The sequence below is a fragment of the Delphinus delphis genome, chromosome 4, assembly GCF_949987515.2.
Source record: "Delphinus delphis chromosome 4, mDelDel1.2, whole genome shotgun sequence".
Classification (NCBI taxonomy): Eukaryota; Metazoa; Chordata; class Mammalia; order Artiodactyla; family Delphinidae; genus Delphinus; species Delphinus delphis.
This window is the reverse complement of record NC_082686.1, coordinates 52,591,756-52,609,387: the sequence shown is the minus strand read 5'-3', so window position 1 is coordinate 52,609,387 and position 17,632 is coordinate 52,591,756. Positions and strand designations below refer to the sequence as shown.

The window sequence follows — 17,632 nt, the reverse complement described above, 5'->3', positions numbered from 1 at the left end:
ATGTAAGAAAACAAGATTGCATGGGATTAACTTTTAATTTATGAAAGAATCCATTAACAGAGGGCAAATTAACTCTGGCCAACAATACTTATAGAATACATTTTACTTTATTACAACTTTATAATCATAATTCTACCTAGACGTATAGAATAGGAAATGAGACAAATGACTGCAGGAAGTATGCTTTTGGATATTTTCAGTTTACAGTAGTTTCATTATTATTCCCTTGGTATATGTACGTTGTCAGTTAATGTTTTTCCAATGACGTTAGGATACATTTTAGGAAAAGGTTGTGTTATCTGATACTGATTATTTTATAATGGAACCTCTCCTTTCTTTAAAAGTTTCTGATAATTTTACAAATACTTAATTTATTTAACATGATACCAAGACATTCTAATAGTAGATGCTTTGCTTCTTCCCCTTGAGAAGGAAGAGAACAAAAGTTATTTTCATACATTAAGCCTAGCTGTTTATTCTAGGAAGAGTGTATTTTCTGTGGGGAGCCTAGATGACTTTTCAGTGAGGAGGTTAAATACTAGAACGCCTCAGAGTTATATATCAAAGGTATGAGGGCAGCTTAATGTTGGTTAAGCACTTACCCAAACAGCTGCTTAATATGTGTACATATTTTCTTATAAGCTGTTTCACTTTAAAACAGCCCAAGTAATCTCAGCACTCTAAGGCACATATATCTTCTTTATGCTCATGGGGATGGGAGAGGAAAAGAATCTTTTAAGTAGAGCTACTATGAAAAGTATTAGATAACAAAACCAAAACCTTACTAGCGGACCAAAGAATGCCTAGTGTCTTTTAAAACTCATAATTACAGCAGTAGCTAAAGAACTTTTGTTAGCCCCTGTGTGTTTCTCAGATTCTTCACCTCTCCTGATTTCATTATGCTTAGACTGTAATCATATATGTGCTTTAAAATACAATAAAATTGGTTGTGTGCACAGAAAGTACATGTATTAACTTTTACTGATCTTTTATTTTTACATAACTTTAACAATTGAATAATATTTTCTTGTTATAGTTGTGTATTCTATATGAAAGATGTAAGTTTTGTAGCTACTGTAACTGCATGAACATATATTCTGCTGCAGCTGTGATATTGGTGGTTAATTAGTAGTGACTCCTTCTAGCATGAAATCGTTGGGAATAGGGTATTTAACAGAGCGGCATCTGAAAGAGGGCAGGGTACACCATCAGGATTGAGGTTTGACATAGAAAACTAGCTTAAGGGTTTGCAGAAGGTGTCGGTGGAGGTGAGGAGATGAAGTTGAGACTTGCCTAGGAAATGAAATCAAGAAGCTGGTGGATTCTGGTTTCCCCTTTTTCCTGTCTTCCCTCATCCTCATGTTTTGCCAGAACTTGAACAAGTGCTGGGAGTCACTGGAAAGGTCTTGCATGGCCACCTTCCTCTGTCTACATTAAACCTTATCTCTCTCCCCTCCACGTAGTTCAGAGATGCTGGGATCGGCAAGTGCTCAAGTCCTGGAATGGAAAGACAGGGCTTTTGCTTTCCTCTTCCGTCTCCCTGGGGCTGCTGCTCCCTTCTCCTTCCATTTCCCCACTGTAAGAGAAGACTGGGTTGTTGAGAAATGGGGCAGTAAATGGGATGAGTAGGTGCAGGATAAGGAATGAGTGGTTTGGGGCAATGTACTATTGACTGTGGAATATATAGCATTGTGGAACAGGGAGAAAAAGAAGAATAAGAAACTCATCTATTGTAGTGAGGATTAAGAGAGTATCTGGGCAGACCAACTGAGGCCCTACTTCCAATGTAGGTTGTAAGTCGGTAAATGGTGAACACAGTGGCTTTTGGGAGAATGGAGGGACTGGTCTTCTTAATTCACTTTATTAATTTCTGTAGTCATTTAAGAATCTCCAAATAACTTGGTGTTGGTGTGTGAGAAAAGATTTCCTATAACCTAAAAACAAACTGTGAAAACAACCATTCTCCCATCACTTTGTTTTGCCTCCTTTAAGCCATTAGTTGGCAAAATACTTTAAACACAGGTGTTTCTGACTGTGGGTTGCATTCTTAAGAAAAATAGTACACAGACTCTTTCTATTACATAAATATTGTTGCAGTTAGAATCTGGCCCTCTGGATTATTACTAAGAAATGGTTGCTAAATACTGCAGCATTTGGCTCCAAACACCAGTTTCATTTTTTTTTTCGCTTGTATTTGATCTGTGCATTGGCTCTCTATAAAGTTCAGCGTTTTGTAAAACAACTCTTTCATTAATTTGTGTGGATTTTAATGGAAGTGACCCAAATATTTTGTATTTTTTTCATCCTTGTCCTTTGTAGATGAGGAAGTAGAACAGAACAAAACAAAACAAAACTCAGTGACTATAATAGTAATTTTTCGGTTTTTCTAAACGTATGCTAATACTCTTCCAAGTATTGTTTATGTAATTTTTAGTCATCCCTTAAGAAGAAAATTAAAAACATGTTTTTTGTTTTTGTTTTTTTCAAGTACATAGACAGAACCTCTCATAATAAGTGTCTCCAGAGCTCATTTTTCCCCAGTTAGGTATTTTAGTGTGGTGGGGAAATACCCTAAAGATTTTTCTTGTTATTTTGGAAAAGGTTAAACTCTTCATTACAAAATCATTCTTTCCTTTGTTATCCTCATCTCAAGGGATACAATCCTTAAAGAATTGCGCCTTGTAAATGTGAAACTTGCTTAACAATCACAAGGAACAAGTCTCAAAACAGACAAAAGCAGGAGCCCTCCACCAATAATCATGTCTAGGATGACTATTTCAACAACTATCACTTGGCAACACAAAATACCTTTTTTTTTTCCTTTATGTAGAAGATTTGAGTTAATAATCTGGCACATCAGATAGAGTATGCTGCCAATTCCTTTGGACAAATGTAGCTTCAGCCTTAAAGATATGGCAGAGATGATTCATTCACACCCTCAAGCAAAGTTGTCTATTACTGACTGCCTTTTTTCTCTTGCCATGGTAACTGGAGGGACAACTAATCCTATTAAAGAGACAACGATACAAACCCTTTATGTGTGCGTGCATGTGTGTTTGTGTTTATTTCTGCAAAAGATTTTTACAGAGCTCACCTCTAAACCATAAACTTTTCTGAGTTTGTGATTGTACACGGATAAACCAAATGTGAGTACAGTAGTCTGTTACCATGGGAGTCGAGGCCTCGCAGACAAGTCACTCAGTAGAGGACCTCTTCAGCTCTTCCCCCAGCCTGATCACTATGCTCTGACACTGTGCATTAGTGCCTGGTCTCCCTTTGGGAAGCAAGACAGGCGTGTTCCTTGTTCTCATGTAGCTTATGGCCAATGTGTAGACTTGGCCAAATCACTTACATTCCATGATGGAGTTTTTTGTTCTACAAAGTGAGATGTCTAAATGCAGAGTAGTGAACAAAACAGACACACAGGGAGATGAGGCATGAGATGAGAGTTAGTGGTTTTAAATAGGGTGGTCTGAGAAGGCCACATTGAGGAAATGACATTTGGAGAGGAAGCAGTCACATGGATATTTGGAGAAAGAATTCAGGTATAGGGATCAGCAAGTTCGAAGGCTCTGAGGTGAGAGAATATAATTACGTTCAGGCCAGCAGGCAACAAGGCCCGCGTGTCTAGAGGAAAGGCAGAAAGTGGGAGAGTCACAGCAGATGGGGACACAAAGGGAACTGGGGCTCAACCCTGCAAAGGTCTTTCTAGGCCATTTATAAGGACTTTGGCTTTTACTCAAAGTTAGAGAGTTTTGAACAGAAGAGTTGATGTGGTTTATGTTTCAAACTGATCACAACTGCTGTATTGGGAATTGAATTTGTAGAGAAGAGACTATGTGGTTTTCCTTTTTGCTTTCTGTATTTTATTCCTAAGAAATCTGTTTTCTGCATAATCATATTTCTCCAAAAAGAAAATATATAATTGCATGTTTGCTGTTAGGTACTAGAATTTGGCCTAAACCCCGTAAACTCATATTCACTTAAAAAATATCCAGGAGAATTTTAGTATGTGTATTAAATGATGGGTTGCTGTGTAATTGATAGTTGATATTCTCTAGGTAATCTTTTAATTTATTTATATTTTTAGCCTTGGGGCTCTATTTTACGGAATTGGAATTTCTTAGCTGTAACACATCCGGGTTACATGGCATTTCTCACGTACGATGAAGTAAAAGCACGGCTACAGAAGTACAGCACTAAACCCGGAAGGTAAGACTTTTTGGCAGTAATATTATGTGATATCTGTAAAGATGAAAAGTCCTCTGTGGTTCATTCCTAAGTAAATCAGTAACACCCATGGGGATGAGGGGAGGGAAATGCTAATAGACCAAAACAGTGCTTCTTAATTCAGTTCTTTAAGTTGGTACGTTATGCTTGTTCTGAAATTTAGTGTTCATAAAGTGAAAGAGGATATGGTAGTATGTAATTTGATGAATTTAGAGAGTAAGTCTCAGAGTTTCAAATTGGAGTAGGATATTAGCATATTAACTGTTTTCATGACACATGTTTATGTATAAAATTAGATGTGTATATTTAAATACTTGAATATTGTGCTAATGACAAAATAAATCAGTTTCATGTTCATTATTTTAAGGTATTTTTTCAAGACATTCAATTTGGTTCTATGATAATCACATAATTACATGTAAATACATATTAATGCATGCAAGTACATATAAGTGTACATATACATGCATGATAAACACATGTAAGTACATAGACATATAAGCCCATTGTTAACAATCCAAACCAGTTTCATGTCCTTGAGAACGTCTTCCATAAGACCTCATGCTTGATGTTGAAATTGAGTGAAACTCAGAGCTTGGCTGTGTGATCAGCCCCTCTGGCTTTGACCGAGAGAGCACACTTTATTAATGGTGAATCTGGGCGGGAGAAAGTCTGTCTCTCCCGTCGTGCAGGCATTTTCCCCACATGCGGTCTAGAAATGCACCAGGCACATAGTAGACATTCGTGCTGTGGCAAGCAGTGTGCTGGGTGCGACACTAATGACAGTGGAGATCTGCCCTCCTTCACTCTCATGTTTTAGTAGGAGACACCATCCCAGTGTTTGTGAGTGCACTGACTTTCACATAGGGGTCATTTCATTTTAGGAATGAATTCGGTGGTTTTTTAAATCTACCTTTTTCTTCTAATATCGTTTTATTTGATTTGTAGTGCAAATGTCATTTGTCCTTTAGCAAAGTCTTTTTGAGTACAGTCAGTTATTGATGATTCCTTTCTTCTCTGCCATAATGAAAAATTTCCACCTTTTTTATTTTTAAAAATTTATATGGTATATTAGAAGGAGGTAATGGGTACAGAAAACAGTGTGGCTCCTGTGGAGTCGTTGGTCTAGACTGAGAGCTGGTTCTCACTGTGACCACAAGAGCAGGCCAGATATTGTGCACATTGACAGTGGCTTAGGTGAGTCACTTTGTTTCATTCAGGGATCTCTCATAACCAGATTTTTCCATAACTTTTACACCCTTCACTGGCATCAAAGTATCTTCTTGCTTCTGGAGTATGATTTGAAAGATGTAATGTGGTTGGAATCACGGAATCATGCAAATTTAACACAGACGTCATTTGGGAAATTATCTTGTCCAATTCTAAATAAATAAAGTAACTGAATCCCTCTTGTGTTCTCTTGTTCAAGGTCATGGAGATAATTAATGGCAGTGTTGGAAGCAAAAGCCAGGTCTCATTGCTATTGGAATAGTTCTCTTAAGATAGTACCCTCTGAAAGGATGTTTTCCTTTCCTTCCCTTCTTGCCCTGTAACAATGATTTCTTCTAAGTTTTAGGTAAAGATGAAATGATTAGACTGTGGTAGACTGTTACAGGTAAGGTGTGATGGGGTGTCTAGGAATACTCAGTGAACAAATCAAATGATTTTGACAAGTATTTGCTGGATATGTGTTTAAGTGGTCCTTTCTCTTGGAAAGTGGTTCGTCTCTTTGGCTTCATGGTAAAGAAAGTAGTTGGGTCTATTACAAGGACATTTGAGTTCTTCAGGATGTACTTTATTTGGGATCCAACTGACAGTCATAATAAGTCTGTGTGGAATTTGTGTGATTACGATTAAGGATCCTAATGAGGGACAGGTTGATATTTATTTTCCGGCTTTCTAGGAGAATATGTTTTTAGAGTTTCTTGAAAAGTCCTTTCCAAAATTTCCAAAACCAATATGAAGTTCTTAATATTTAAAAATCATAACTTCTGGGACTTCCCTGGTGGCACAGTGGTTAAGAATCCGCCCACCAATGCGGGGGACACGGGTTCGATCCCTGGTGTGGGAAGATCCCACATGGCGCGGAGCAACTAAGCCCGTGCGCCACAACTACTGAGCCTGCGCTCTAGAGCCCATTAGCCACAACTACTGAGCCCACGTGCCACAACTACTGAAGCCCGTGCGCCTAGAGCCCGTGCTCTGCAACAAGAGAAGCCACCGCGATGAGAAGCCTGTGCACCACAACAAACAGTAACCCCCGCTCCTCGCCACTAGAGAAAGCCCGCATGCAGCAATGGAGACCCAAAGCAGCCAAAAATAAATAAAATAACTAAATTTATTTAAAAAAAAAATCACAACTTCTTCCTTTCTTTAAAAACCCAGTTTTCTTCAAAGATGAAACCACTTAAATGGAATTATTATCATTGCTTGTTTTACAGATGAAAAATGGAGAAGGAAAACGGTGTAAAAATAAGTTTGAAGATAGAAATTCTAAATGATTCTGTTTATTCTTTCACTTAAGAAAAATCTAACAGATTGTTTGGTAGTAGTTAGCTTACATTTTGAATGTGATTAAACGTAATTTTCTTATGTTTCACAGCTACATTTTCCGGTTAAGCTGCACTAGGTTGGGACAGTGGGCCATCGGCTATGTGACAGGGGATGGAAATATCTTACAGACCATACCGCACAACAAGCCCTTATTTCAAGCCCTGATCGACGGCAGCAGGGAAGGATTGTAAGTATGAGACATGGGAGTTGGGGGTGCTTATTATTCACAGACGTGGAAGATAGAGACCGCTCTGCGATGGAGGGAATGGGTAGTGAGGCTGATGTTCAGGCTGGTTTTTATTTCAAGACTAAGAAATGGATGTTCCTTAGTTTTTATTGTTCATCTCTTAAAATAGTCATTTTAAGGTAACCTAATTATTTGATATATTTTTTTCTAGCATGGTCTAAACAATCTTCGGGTCTCAATATTGTCTTACAAATATTAGAAGTATACAGTTGTATAGGTACAGTTGGAGAATGGACTCAGTGGAATGATTATTTGATTGTTCCCTACCTAGCTCTGCTCCTGTGCTCCCAAATTGCACTCCCAGTCAGTGTAGGGCCTCTGAATCCTGTTGGGATCATGAGCAGATTCTGACAGCCTCTGTTTTGGGGCCATTGGTGAAGTTGCAAAGGGTTCCCCTGTTTATGGGGTTGCTGCAGACAGCTCACAAAAGCAACCCCCCAAAGAGCCATCCATCAGCTCTTCTCTCTCAGAAAAATACAACTGGTTATTAAATGGGCCTGGGACTGCATTTCCACGGGGAGCACCGTGCTGGTGTGTCACTGAAACGTGTCTTCCTTCTCTCTGCCTTCCTCCCTCTGTTGCTCCCTCTCTTTCGTCCTTTCTGTTCTTTGTTTTTTTTGTGTTATTGTTGTTTTTTAAATTGAAGTCTAGTTGATGTACAATATTATATAAGTTACAGGTGTACAGTATAGTGATTCACAATTTTTTAAGGTTATACTCCATTTATAGTTACTATAAAATATTGGCTATATTACCTGTGCTGTACAATGTATCCTTGTAGCTTATTTTATACCTCTTACTCCCCTTCCCCTATATTGCACCTCCCCCCTTCCCTCTCCCCATTGGTAACCACTGGATTGTTCTCTGTATTGGGAGTCTGTTTCTTTTTTGTTATATTCACTAGTTTGTTGTATTTCTTAGATTCCACCTATAGTTGCTATCATTGAATTTAAGTGTATAACATAGCAAATAAATTCCAACATCAAATTACAATGAGTTTTTGTATCTTTCACAGGAAAAGAACTTATTAACTAAAGGTAGTTTAAAATTAGATGTAAAACGGTATATATTGGGATAATTCTTTAAAATAATTGACTCCTATTGCCTCATGTAACCCTTAAATTGCTAGTTCTACTTTTTATGTTCACTGGTAATACCACATTTTCTTTTTCTTCTTATCCTTTTCTCATCCCTTCCCTTCCCTTCTCTTCATGTCTCCCTTCTTTTACTCACATCAATAATAAATCCATATTCCAGAATTGTATGTTCATAGCTAAGTTCAGTTTATCTTAAGCTGTTTTTTTTTAAATTTAGAAATAGATAAATTCTCCTTTGTTTTTTAGGTTAAGATTGCCTTTCTTCTCCATACATAAAGTTTAGACAATCTGATGGGTCCCTTCATAGTAAATATGTCTTTCATTCATTTTAGTCATATGCCATTCCCTTCACCCTTTTGTGGTATTTTCAGTGTCATCTCCATCTCACTGACTTTTCTTGTCCTTTGCCTTGCTGAGTAACTTAGAGACATATGTGCTGCTCCTACTTGCTGCGGCATGGACTGTGATAGAAGCCTAGCAAGAGAAAGTCCACCAGAAAGAGCAAATAGTTTAAATTTTCCAATAGCAAAAAGTTTTACTTTTCCAAAGTAATTGCAAAAACAGAAAGAAGAAAACGTGATGAGATCTATGTGAAGAGATAAAAGTTGTGAATTTTCAAGAAATAGTTACATAAGAAGTGTATGGCAAACTGGTACCAAATGTCTATTTCTCTTTTTTTAAATGATCATAAATTTGCTATTCTGTCATTTATACCTTACCTCTGGTGCATCAAAGATTCATATGTGTAGCTTTCTATTCACTATGATAAGAGGACTTTTGTTTTGAAGAAAATGTGCTTCAGAGTTTTAATTTATAAAAAAGAGGTTATGAGTGAGTATATCTGTAAATGGAGTAATTTTGATATAGCTTTTTTTTTTAAACATCTTTATTGGAGTATAATTGCTTTACAATGTTGTGTTAGTTTCTTCTGTATAACAAAGTGAATCAGCTATATGTATACATGTATCCCCATATCTCCTCCCTCTTGTGTCTCCCTCCCACCCTCCCTATCCCACCCCTCTAGGTGGTCACAAAGCACCCACCGAGGTGATCTCTCTGTGCTATGTGGCTGCTTCCCACTAGCTAGCTATTTTACATTTGGTAGTGTGTATATGTCAGTGCCACTCTCTTATGTCATCCCAGCTTACCCTTCCCCCTCCACATGTCCTCAAGTCCATCTCTACGTCTGCGTCTTTATTCCTGTCCTGCCCCTAGGTTCTTTAGAACCATTTTTTTTCTTTAGATTCCATATATATATATGTTAGCATATGGTGTTTGTTTTTCTCTTTCTGACTTACTTCACTCTGTATGATAGACTCTAGGTCCATCCACCTCACTACAAATAACTGAATTTCATTTCTTTTTATGGCTGAGTAATAATATTCCATTGTATATATGTGTCACATCTTCTTTATCTGTTCATCTGTCGATGGACACCTAGGTTGCTTCCATGTCCTGGCTATTGTAAATAGTGCTGCAATGGACATTGTGGTACATGACTCTTTTTGAATTATGGTTTTCTCAGGGTATATGCCCAGTAGTGGGATTGCTGGGTCGTATGGTAGTTCTATTTTTAGTTTTTTAAGGAACCTCCATAGTGGCTGTATCAATTTACATTCCCACCAACAGTGCAAGAGGGTTCCCTTTTCTCCATGCCCTCTCCAGCATTTATTGTTTGTAGATTGTTTGATCATGGCCATTCTGACTGGTGTGAGGTGATACCTCATTGTAGTTTTGATTTGCATTTCTCTAACGATTAGTGATATAGCTTATTTATATTGTTATAATGCTTTACATCTATTTTTCAAAAGTCAATCAAAATTAACAGATTATAATATCATAATCAGTAGTCTAGCCTCCAAACTCCTGTGCAAATTACCTGTTAATATTTACACAAACACACACACATCTTCAGAGGGGTTTAGCTAGTTGAATTTGAAATTTAATGATAGATTACATTAAAATCTGATCAGATTAGGTTTTAGATTAGATTAAAATATTAGGATTTTAATTAGATAGGTTTTTTGTTTGTTAGCTTTTTTTCCTTAAGATCAGTAAAAACACAGGATATCATCTGGTCCAACTATCAGGGACAGCTCTCCTTTCCGTATAGTTAATCTGATATTGTAGGACATAGGTGATCAAGAAGTTTACTTTGATAACTAGCCAAGATTCCTTATTCCTTCACTGCCATTGGAAAGGGCTCAGCAGTAGCACCCCAGTGTACTGGGGACAGTAATCACTGAAATGCTCCTTATACATTAAATAGAACCATTTAACCTTTCCTCTAGTAACCTTATTGTCATTTTGTAATCTTTCATTTCTGAGTTCTTCCTAGAATTCTACGTTTTTGAAGTGTGATGAACAAAATACATAATAATATTTAAAACTGGCCATTTTAGGGTATAAAAAAAGAGTTACCAACTTTTGCTTATCACCCAATATTTGTAGAATTGTATCCCAACCCTATAATGACATTCTAAATTTGTATCATAGTCAGATGTAGTCAACTCCTTTTCCTAAATCTTAAAAAAAAAAAAAAAAAAAAAAAAAAGACAGTCACTGATATGCTCCTTACCATGTGAGAATTATCTATCCTCTAGGTTCATTTTTTCCTGGTTCACTTGTGTAATTTAAAATACTTACTAACATTCTTATAGACTCTTTATTTAAGGATAGATAGTTTTTGTTACTTCACAGAATAGTTTTAGTATAGTTTTGCCCTTTAAAATATTCACCACTGTAGTATTATGTTCTTAATTTTTCATTCAAAAATCTAGAACAGAAAGATAGTAAACAAAACCAACTGTAACTTAATAAATTGATGAAATCCAGCAGTAATATTACTGCTTTCTTAATCTAAAATATGTGTTTACCAACACAGTAAACTTCATTTTTTAATGAATTTCTGAATGAGTAAAAGCTGGTTTAGTACAGCAAGACAGCACTATAACTTTTAGTTCTTATTTTAATTCTCTCTAATAATGGAACCTTATGTTTATAAACCATTCTGTTTGTACCTTGATTTGAAGTAAGTGAAACATGGAATTGTAACATTTTTAAATTTCTGCAGTAAACGTGTATGTGTGTGTGCGCATGTGTATATGTGTCAGGATAAGTGGAAGGTGAAACAGAAAGAAAGAGGATGGGAAACTGGAGAAAGAAAACACCACGGAAGTGTTTGAATAACTTTTGTTGGAAAATTGTGGGCTTTAATTCTATTTTTCTTTCCTGGTGGTACTAAGCATTGTGTAAAATGATACAGTTAATGTTAACTGTGCTTCAGATGAAAGACGTAATAATTGCAAATAGGTGTATATTCAAAGTATTTTGGAATAGAATATGAGTAACCAGGAAAATAAATTTTTAACTTACCTATACATATAGTAAAGGTATTTAATTGAAAATGATTGCTTAATGGCTGAGTCCATATTCATTGTATATTTCCTTTATGAAAAAGATTCCTAGATTTTAACTGTCCTAAAAATAACTTGTAGTATTATGGAAACAGTGATAGAATAAGTTCTTGATGTAAGTTACATAAAAAGGAAACATCCAAATGTCTGTTTGAATATAGAAGAATCTGATTAAATAACTTTAAATGCAATTAAGACTTGTATATTTATGTTAATAAAATTTCTGTTTATAACCCAGCTATCTTTATCCTGATGGGAGGAGTTATAATCCTGATTTAACTGGATTATGTGAACCTACACCCCATGATCATATAAAAGTTACACAGGTAAGGACAATTTCTGGAGACATATTTATAATTAATAAGTATCTCCAAAAAAAAATAAGTATCTATGATGACTTTGAAATAAATAAGATTCTTATACTATAGGTAAAATCATGTGCAGGTATTTAATGCAAAAGATATTTAAGGAATTTTAAGAGTGTTTGAAAAGAAATTACATTACTTTCTGCATTTTTTTGATAAAAGGTTCTGCTTTTAATATTCTTGCTTCCAATATAATATTGGCATTTATGTGGGGAGATAGATAAATAAATCCATAGGTAGGTAGATGGATATGAGGGGAGAGCTATAGTTTTAGAAAACTCCAAAGAAGATTAGGTTAATTATATGCATTAGTTTTTAGAGTCAAATGAGTAATTGAAGCCTATTGTAGACAATAATTATATTCTTATAAATCCATTGTTGGCAGCCTCATAGGTTATGAGTGGGAGTATAACTTGGTGAAGCCTTTCTTGAGGGTGATATTCAATAATTATCAAAATCTAAAGATCTTTGACTCTAGATTCCATATGCATATCACTTGCATATACACAAGAAGATCTATACACCAGGATGTTTACTTTAGCATTTTTCATAAAAATGAAATATTACAATATACCAAAATATTCAGTCATAGGTTAAATACCATTGTATACTCATACTGCATATACCATAAAGTCTTTAACAGGAGGAAGGTAGCTCTACTTATTCACATGGGAACTTCTGCATCTTATGTGAAAAAGTTATGTAAAGCTTAATTATGTAACATTTTATTTTGTAAAATTATATTACTTAAGTTCAATTTTGTAAATAAATAAAAAATTACCATATATGAACATATGAATGTGCTTTTAAAGAATAAAAATAGAAAAACACCAATCTGGCAACAGTCTTTAACTGAGAGAGAACTTGAATATTTTAGTTTACATGTAGTTAAGTTTAAAAATTTTTATAATTTAGATATTTTGTGCTTTGTATAATAATAAGACTGTAATAAAAAGAAATTATACGTTTTGGGGAAGACAACAGATAATTTTTAATTTTATTTCTGGTTCTCCAGATTTCAGTCTCAGTGGTCTTGATATTATTAGGTGAAACACACTTCCTGACATGGGTACTGTGTGTGGGCAGTTTTTAAAATTTAATATATGAAAGCCATTTAAAAAAGTATTTAGTGATTCTCTATTTTCTAATATATGTAAAAAGACACGAGGTAATTCCTCATTATAAATCCATTGTTTTTTTTAAATTGTTTAAAAATTCATCTTCAGGAGTAGCATCATTCTCTTAAATTACTCATAAATATTTGATTAGCTTACATCTTAGGTTGTATTGAATTCTGCAGCTGTGATTTTAGCCTATTTTAATTTTTTTATAATTATAAATTGGCCCTTTGGATTTCATAACCAATATAGATACTTGTCTATTATTTTAGGGATTTCAGTGATATATAATTTATTTTGGATTACGTTAGACTTCTTTTCCATCTTGATCCATTTTCTTGTCTTTTTCCTTAATTTATTTTAAGATTATTTATATAGTCACACATACATATATCATGGTAGACACAATTTATATGTGAATGTGTGGGTATATGTGTGTATGTGTATCTGTGTATGTGTTTATATATATACTTTTTTCTCGAGATTGTAAGATCTTTCATTAGGTTAAGGATTAAATATTGTCATTTATTCATCCTATCCAGGGCCGTGCATGTAGTAGGTACTTACTAGACTAAAACATTGCCTTATTTAAACAAATTTTTATTTCTATATTTCCTTTTCTTTGTATCCCTATTAAATAACACTATTTTTTCATACTTTTTTAATTCTTACCAATATGTTTGTATCTTCTTTGTGACGTAGATCTTTTCATTATCTGACCACTGAAAGTTTTACTGTGCCAAAAGCTTCTAAACTAGCAAATCAAGAGAATGTTGAATAAAACAATTTTTGGTTGCCGAAATGATGAGATTTCTTGATGGTGTTAGACTGGGAAAAGAGTATGCGAATTAGAGATTTATTATAGAATTTGAAGGAAATAATTTAAACTTACCCTCATTTTTACTTGTTTTTTTTAAAATTCAGTGTATCTTATTATACTTTGGAGATTATAAGACATAATAAATGTGGACGACAGTACCTAGCATGCAGAAAGGCCTTGGCAAATGCTGCTTTACTTCCATTCTGGAATTTCTACAGATAGCTATCTAAGAAATAAAATTAATGATCAGCCATATTGCAATTTGACATTAAAATTAGATGAGTATGTGGCATTTACAAAGAAAATAAAGTTATTTATTATTGCCTTTTAAAACCATAAGTTGTGTCTCTTAAATCACTCTATTGATGCAGGTACCTTCCTAAAGGAACAGTACAAAATGTTAAATAATCCAAAGTATTCAAAAAGCTTATGCAATTGCTGATAAAATCTGTTTAATTTTGTAGACCAAATTGTGATGACCAATTTAAAACATGTCTTAAATGGCAACATGATCTGACAGGATCAAGTGTGAGGAATTTACTGTAAGTCATTGTATTTAAGAAAATTCAGTATTATCACTTCATACTAAAAATACATTAACATTGCCTTTTCTCTCCCCCAAATTCCAGGAACAATATGAATTATATTGTGAAATGGGTTCCACTTTTCAGCTCTGTAAAATTTGTGCTGAGAACGACAAAGATGTCAAGATTGAGCCTTGTGGGCATTTGATGTGTACCTCTTGCCTTACAGCCTGGCAGGTATAATCAAGATTTAATTAGCAACGTTGATGTCTTCCTTATATTCCCTGTGAATATTTCTCTTTTCAGTTTTCTTCATCTTAATGATTCAGGAAGTAATACTGATAAGTGCTTTGTTTGAATGGTTGTTAGAAAAAAATCTCATGTTTGAATCTTTCATTTATATGATTTGATTTCTTTTTGTTTTTATGTTTGCTTTGCATGTATAACTTAATTTTATGATATTAATCGTAAGTAGTTCTACTTCTGTAACACTGTTGATTTCAGAATGTAACTTATCAGTGTTACCAACTAACCATATTTATATTATTTATCATAGGTCAGATTCTATTTATAGTAGGTCAGATTTTCAAGCAATAAACCCTAGTAGATAAATCTTACGTTGATGTTTCAACACCTCTCTTCTCCTGAGAAGATGTGCCTTCTGTCTCACATATGGGGGTCTACAGTTGCTCTGTAAGGCTAAAATAGAATCAGACAGAAAAAGTTTCCCAAATACCTTTAGTTCCCACAGAAACAGGCACTAAATTTTCCAATTTACAGAAGCAGAATTTAAGGTGAGCTGCCTTCCACTCTGTAGGCATTCAATAAATATAAATTGATTTGAGGTTTTAAATTAACACCTAGGGAATAATTGGTTTCCCCAAGGGCTTATTTTTTTTTTAATATTTCTTTATCTGTAATAAAGTTTGGAGATTTAAAAATAGATCTTTGGACAGATTTCTAGTTTTGAATATTTAGAGGATTCACAGAATATTTTGCTCAAGTCATTTTTTTGTTGTTGTTGTTTTTTGTTTTTGCGGCACGCGGGCCTCTCACTGTTGTGGCCTCCTCTGTGTTGCGGAGCACAGGCTCCGGACACGCAGGCCCAGCGGCCATGGCTCACGGCCCCAGCCGCTCCGCGGCACGCGGGATCCTCCCGGACCGGGGCACGAACCCGCGTCCCCTGCATCGGCAGGCGCACTCTCAACCACTGCGCCACCAGGGAAGCCCTAAGTCATTTTTAAATTGCTCTGTTTAACACAGTCAGTATTGAAGTCAGTATTGCTGATTGGGTTTAGAAAACAAATAATCAAAATTTCAAGCCTTTTAAAAAATTTTCAGTTGAGCGTATCATCGGCATCCCTACCATATTCCTGAGCCTTCTCTCCAACCCAGAACCTGTGCATTGCCTGAGGAAGGATGGCTTCAGAGGATCACAAAGGGGCAATGCAGACTCATAGGAGCATTGATGTTTGTTGAGCTCATTACTTGGTAATAAAATGTTAATGATTTTCACATTTTCACAGTCTTATAAAGAGGGCCTCTTTTTTCCTTTGGGGACATTTTAAAAATGGATGAAAAAAAAGGGGAAGAACTAGGAAATGAATTACAATTGATTTACATTTTCAGAGTCATTTCTGTACTCCCAGACATCTCTGCTACCTCGCTAAAACTTGCTCAACATCCCTACACTTCTCTCTTTCAGTATGCATTTGGTTTATATTTTACCTGAGGTTTTCCTTGTTATCCTTGCCCTAATTTCCCTTTATCCCTTCATGATGCTTGTGAATTTTGTGTAGTACAGGGAGTTGTACTACACAAGTTGGAGGAAAAGGGATGCTAAGTATGGCATCAGCAAACTCTCAGCATAATCACGTGATTGCTATTTAAGTTACCTTAGCAATAATAGTACTGCATATGTAGCAGTGTCTTTTTATAAATGAGTTTCAATAAATTTAGTTACGCTGATAGAAGACAAAACTGTCGGTTTGCAAGTGGGTTTCAAATGTATCAGTAGAAAGTATTATAGAGATGTTATTGACTCAGTGCCTGGCTGACTGGGAGGGGACTACTTTAGGATGATTTGTTGTACCTGAAACCCATTAACTATTTCAGGGTAAGTATTAAACTGATAGGGGCCAAATGTGTATGTCACCCATTTAGATTGACTTATGTCCTCAGTGTGGTAGTATGGTTCTCACAGATATGAAGAAACTAAAAGTTTGCTTTTCTCCCTAAAGAAAACCAGAATTTTAGGCTGGTACAAACTTCCAGGACTCTACCTCCGTACATGGCCTGTGTATTTCAGCCCCTTCTCTGGGGACCTCCGGCTTGGAGCATACAAATACATACATATTTCAGGACTTAGCATCTTCAACTTGAAACTTACCTAGCATTTGGAAGTTAAGAGGGTTGAAAGTCGGAAGCTCCCATTTGGTTGGCAGAACCTTTGATTAGTAAAGATTATTGTTTATAGTGTCATACAAAGTAGTTGTTTACCTTGTGGCTCAGGGTGAGTAAAAGAGTAAGGCTGAACGTAAAGCAAGGAGGTTTCACTTATTTTACTTTCTGTATACTTCTTAAATGAAATTTATCTTTTAAAACTTTAGGGCCAGTGCTATATATTTAATTTAGTAATAAGTCTGTGAACTATTTGCAATAGGTATGGTATGTGCAAAACACACAGGAGTATTTCCCAGTTGTCATGGCTATGTTATTAACCCTTTGCCCTTTACATCACCACAGGTTTTCTATATATTACTCTGTAGTCTCCAGATGGTGCAGTTTCTCTTGCCTGTAGCTAAACAGTTCTTTGATTCTCTTCATGATTTTTCATGTTGATCTAATGGCCTTATATTAAGATAATGTCCAGTCATATTTGTAAATTAACATTTGCGATTTCTTTCTTTCTCTTTTTTAGTCTGAAGTACAGTACTTCTTAGTTTTACTTTTAGAGATTGAGGAAGTGCATAAATTGCCAAGTGCTAAGAACTGTCTGTGAGTAAAATTTTAGGAGAAGCTGTCTGAGAAAGTAGTACTAGAGTAATAGTTGACCAAGTTAAGTAGTAAAAAACTGACAAATTCAAAAGTGCTTAGAAGGTTGAAATAATCAAAATAAATCACACTCATGTCACTAGTGAATAATGTTATTATCCTAATGTAATCATAGAATTTGGCATATAAGTTAATGAAAAATATGCAAAGGCATTATTTCAGCCTCTTTAAAATTCTTCTCACACAAGACAGTTCATGATCAGTAAAT

The 17,632-nt window shown here is 35.2% G+C and overlaps 1 protein-coding gene across 1 annotated transcript in view; it reads left to right on the top strand.

Annotated features, from left to right (window-relative positions):
* The window catches only part of CBLB (Cbl proto-oncogene B), a 214,431-nt gene that overhangs the window by 111,227 nt on the left and 85,572 nt on the right, over positions 1–17,632 (top strand). The window contains exons 6-9 of the mRNA XM_060010593.1: positions 4,091–4,212; positions 6,833–6,970; positions 11,782–11,869; positions 14,476–14,607. Coding sequence (XP_059866576.1) covers positions 4,091–4,212; positions 6,833–6,970; positions 11,782–11,869; positions 14,476–14,607 — 480 coding nt within the window. The remainder of the gene's footprint in view (positions 1–4,090; positions 4,213–6,832; positions 6,971–11,781; positions 11,870–14,475; positions 14,608–17,632) is intronic.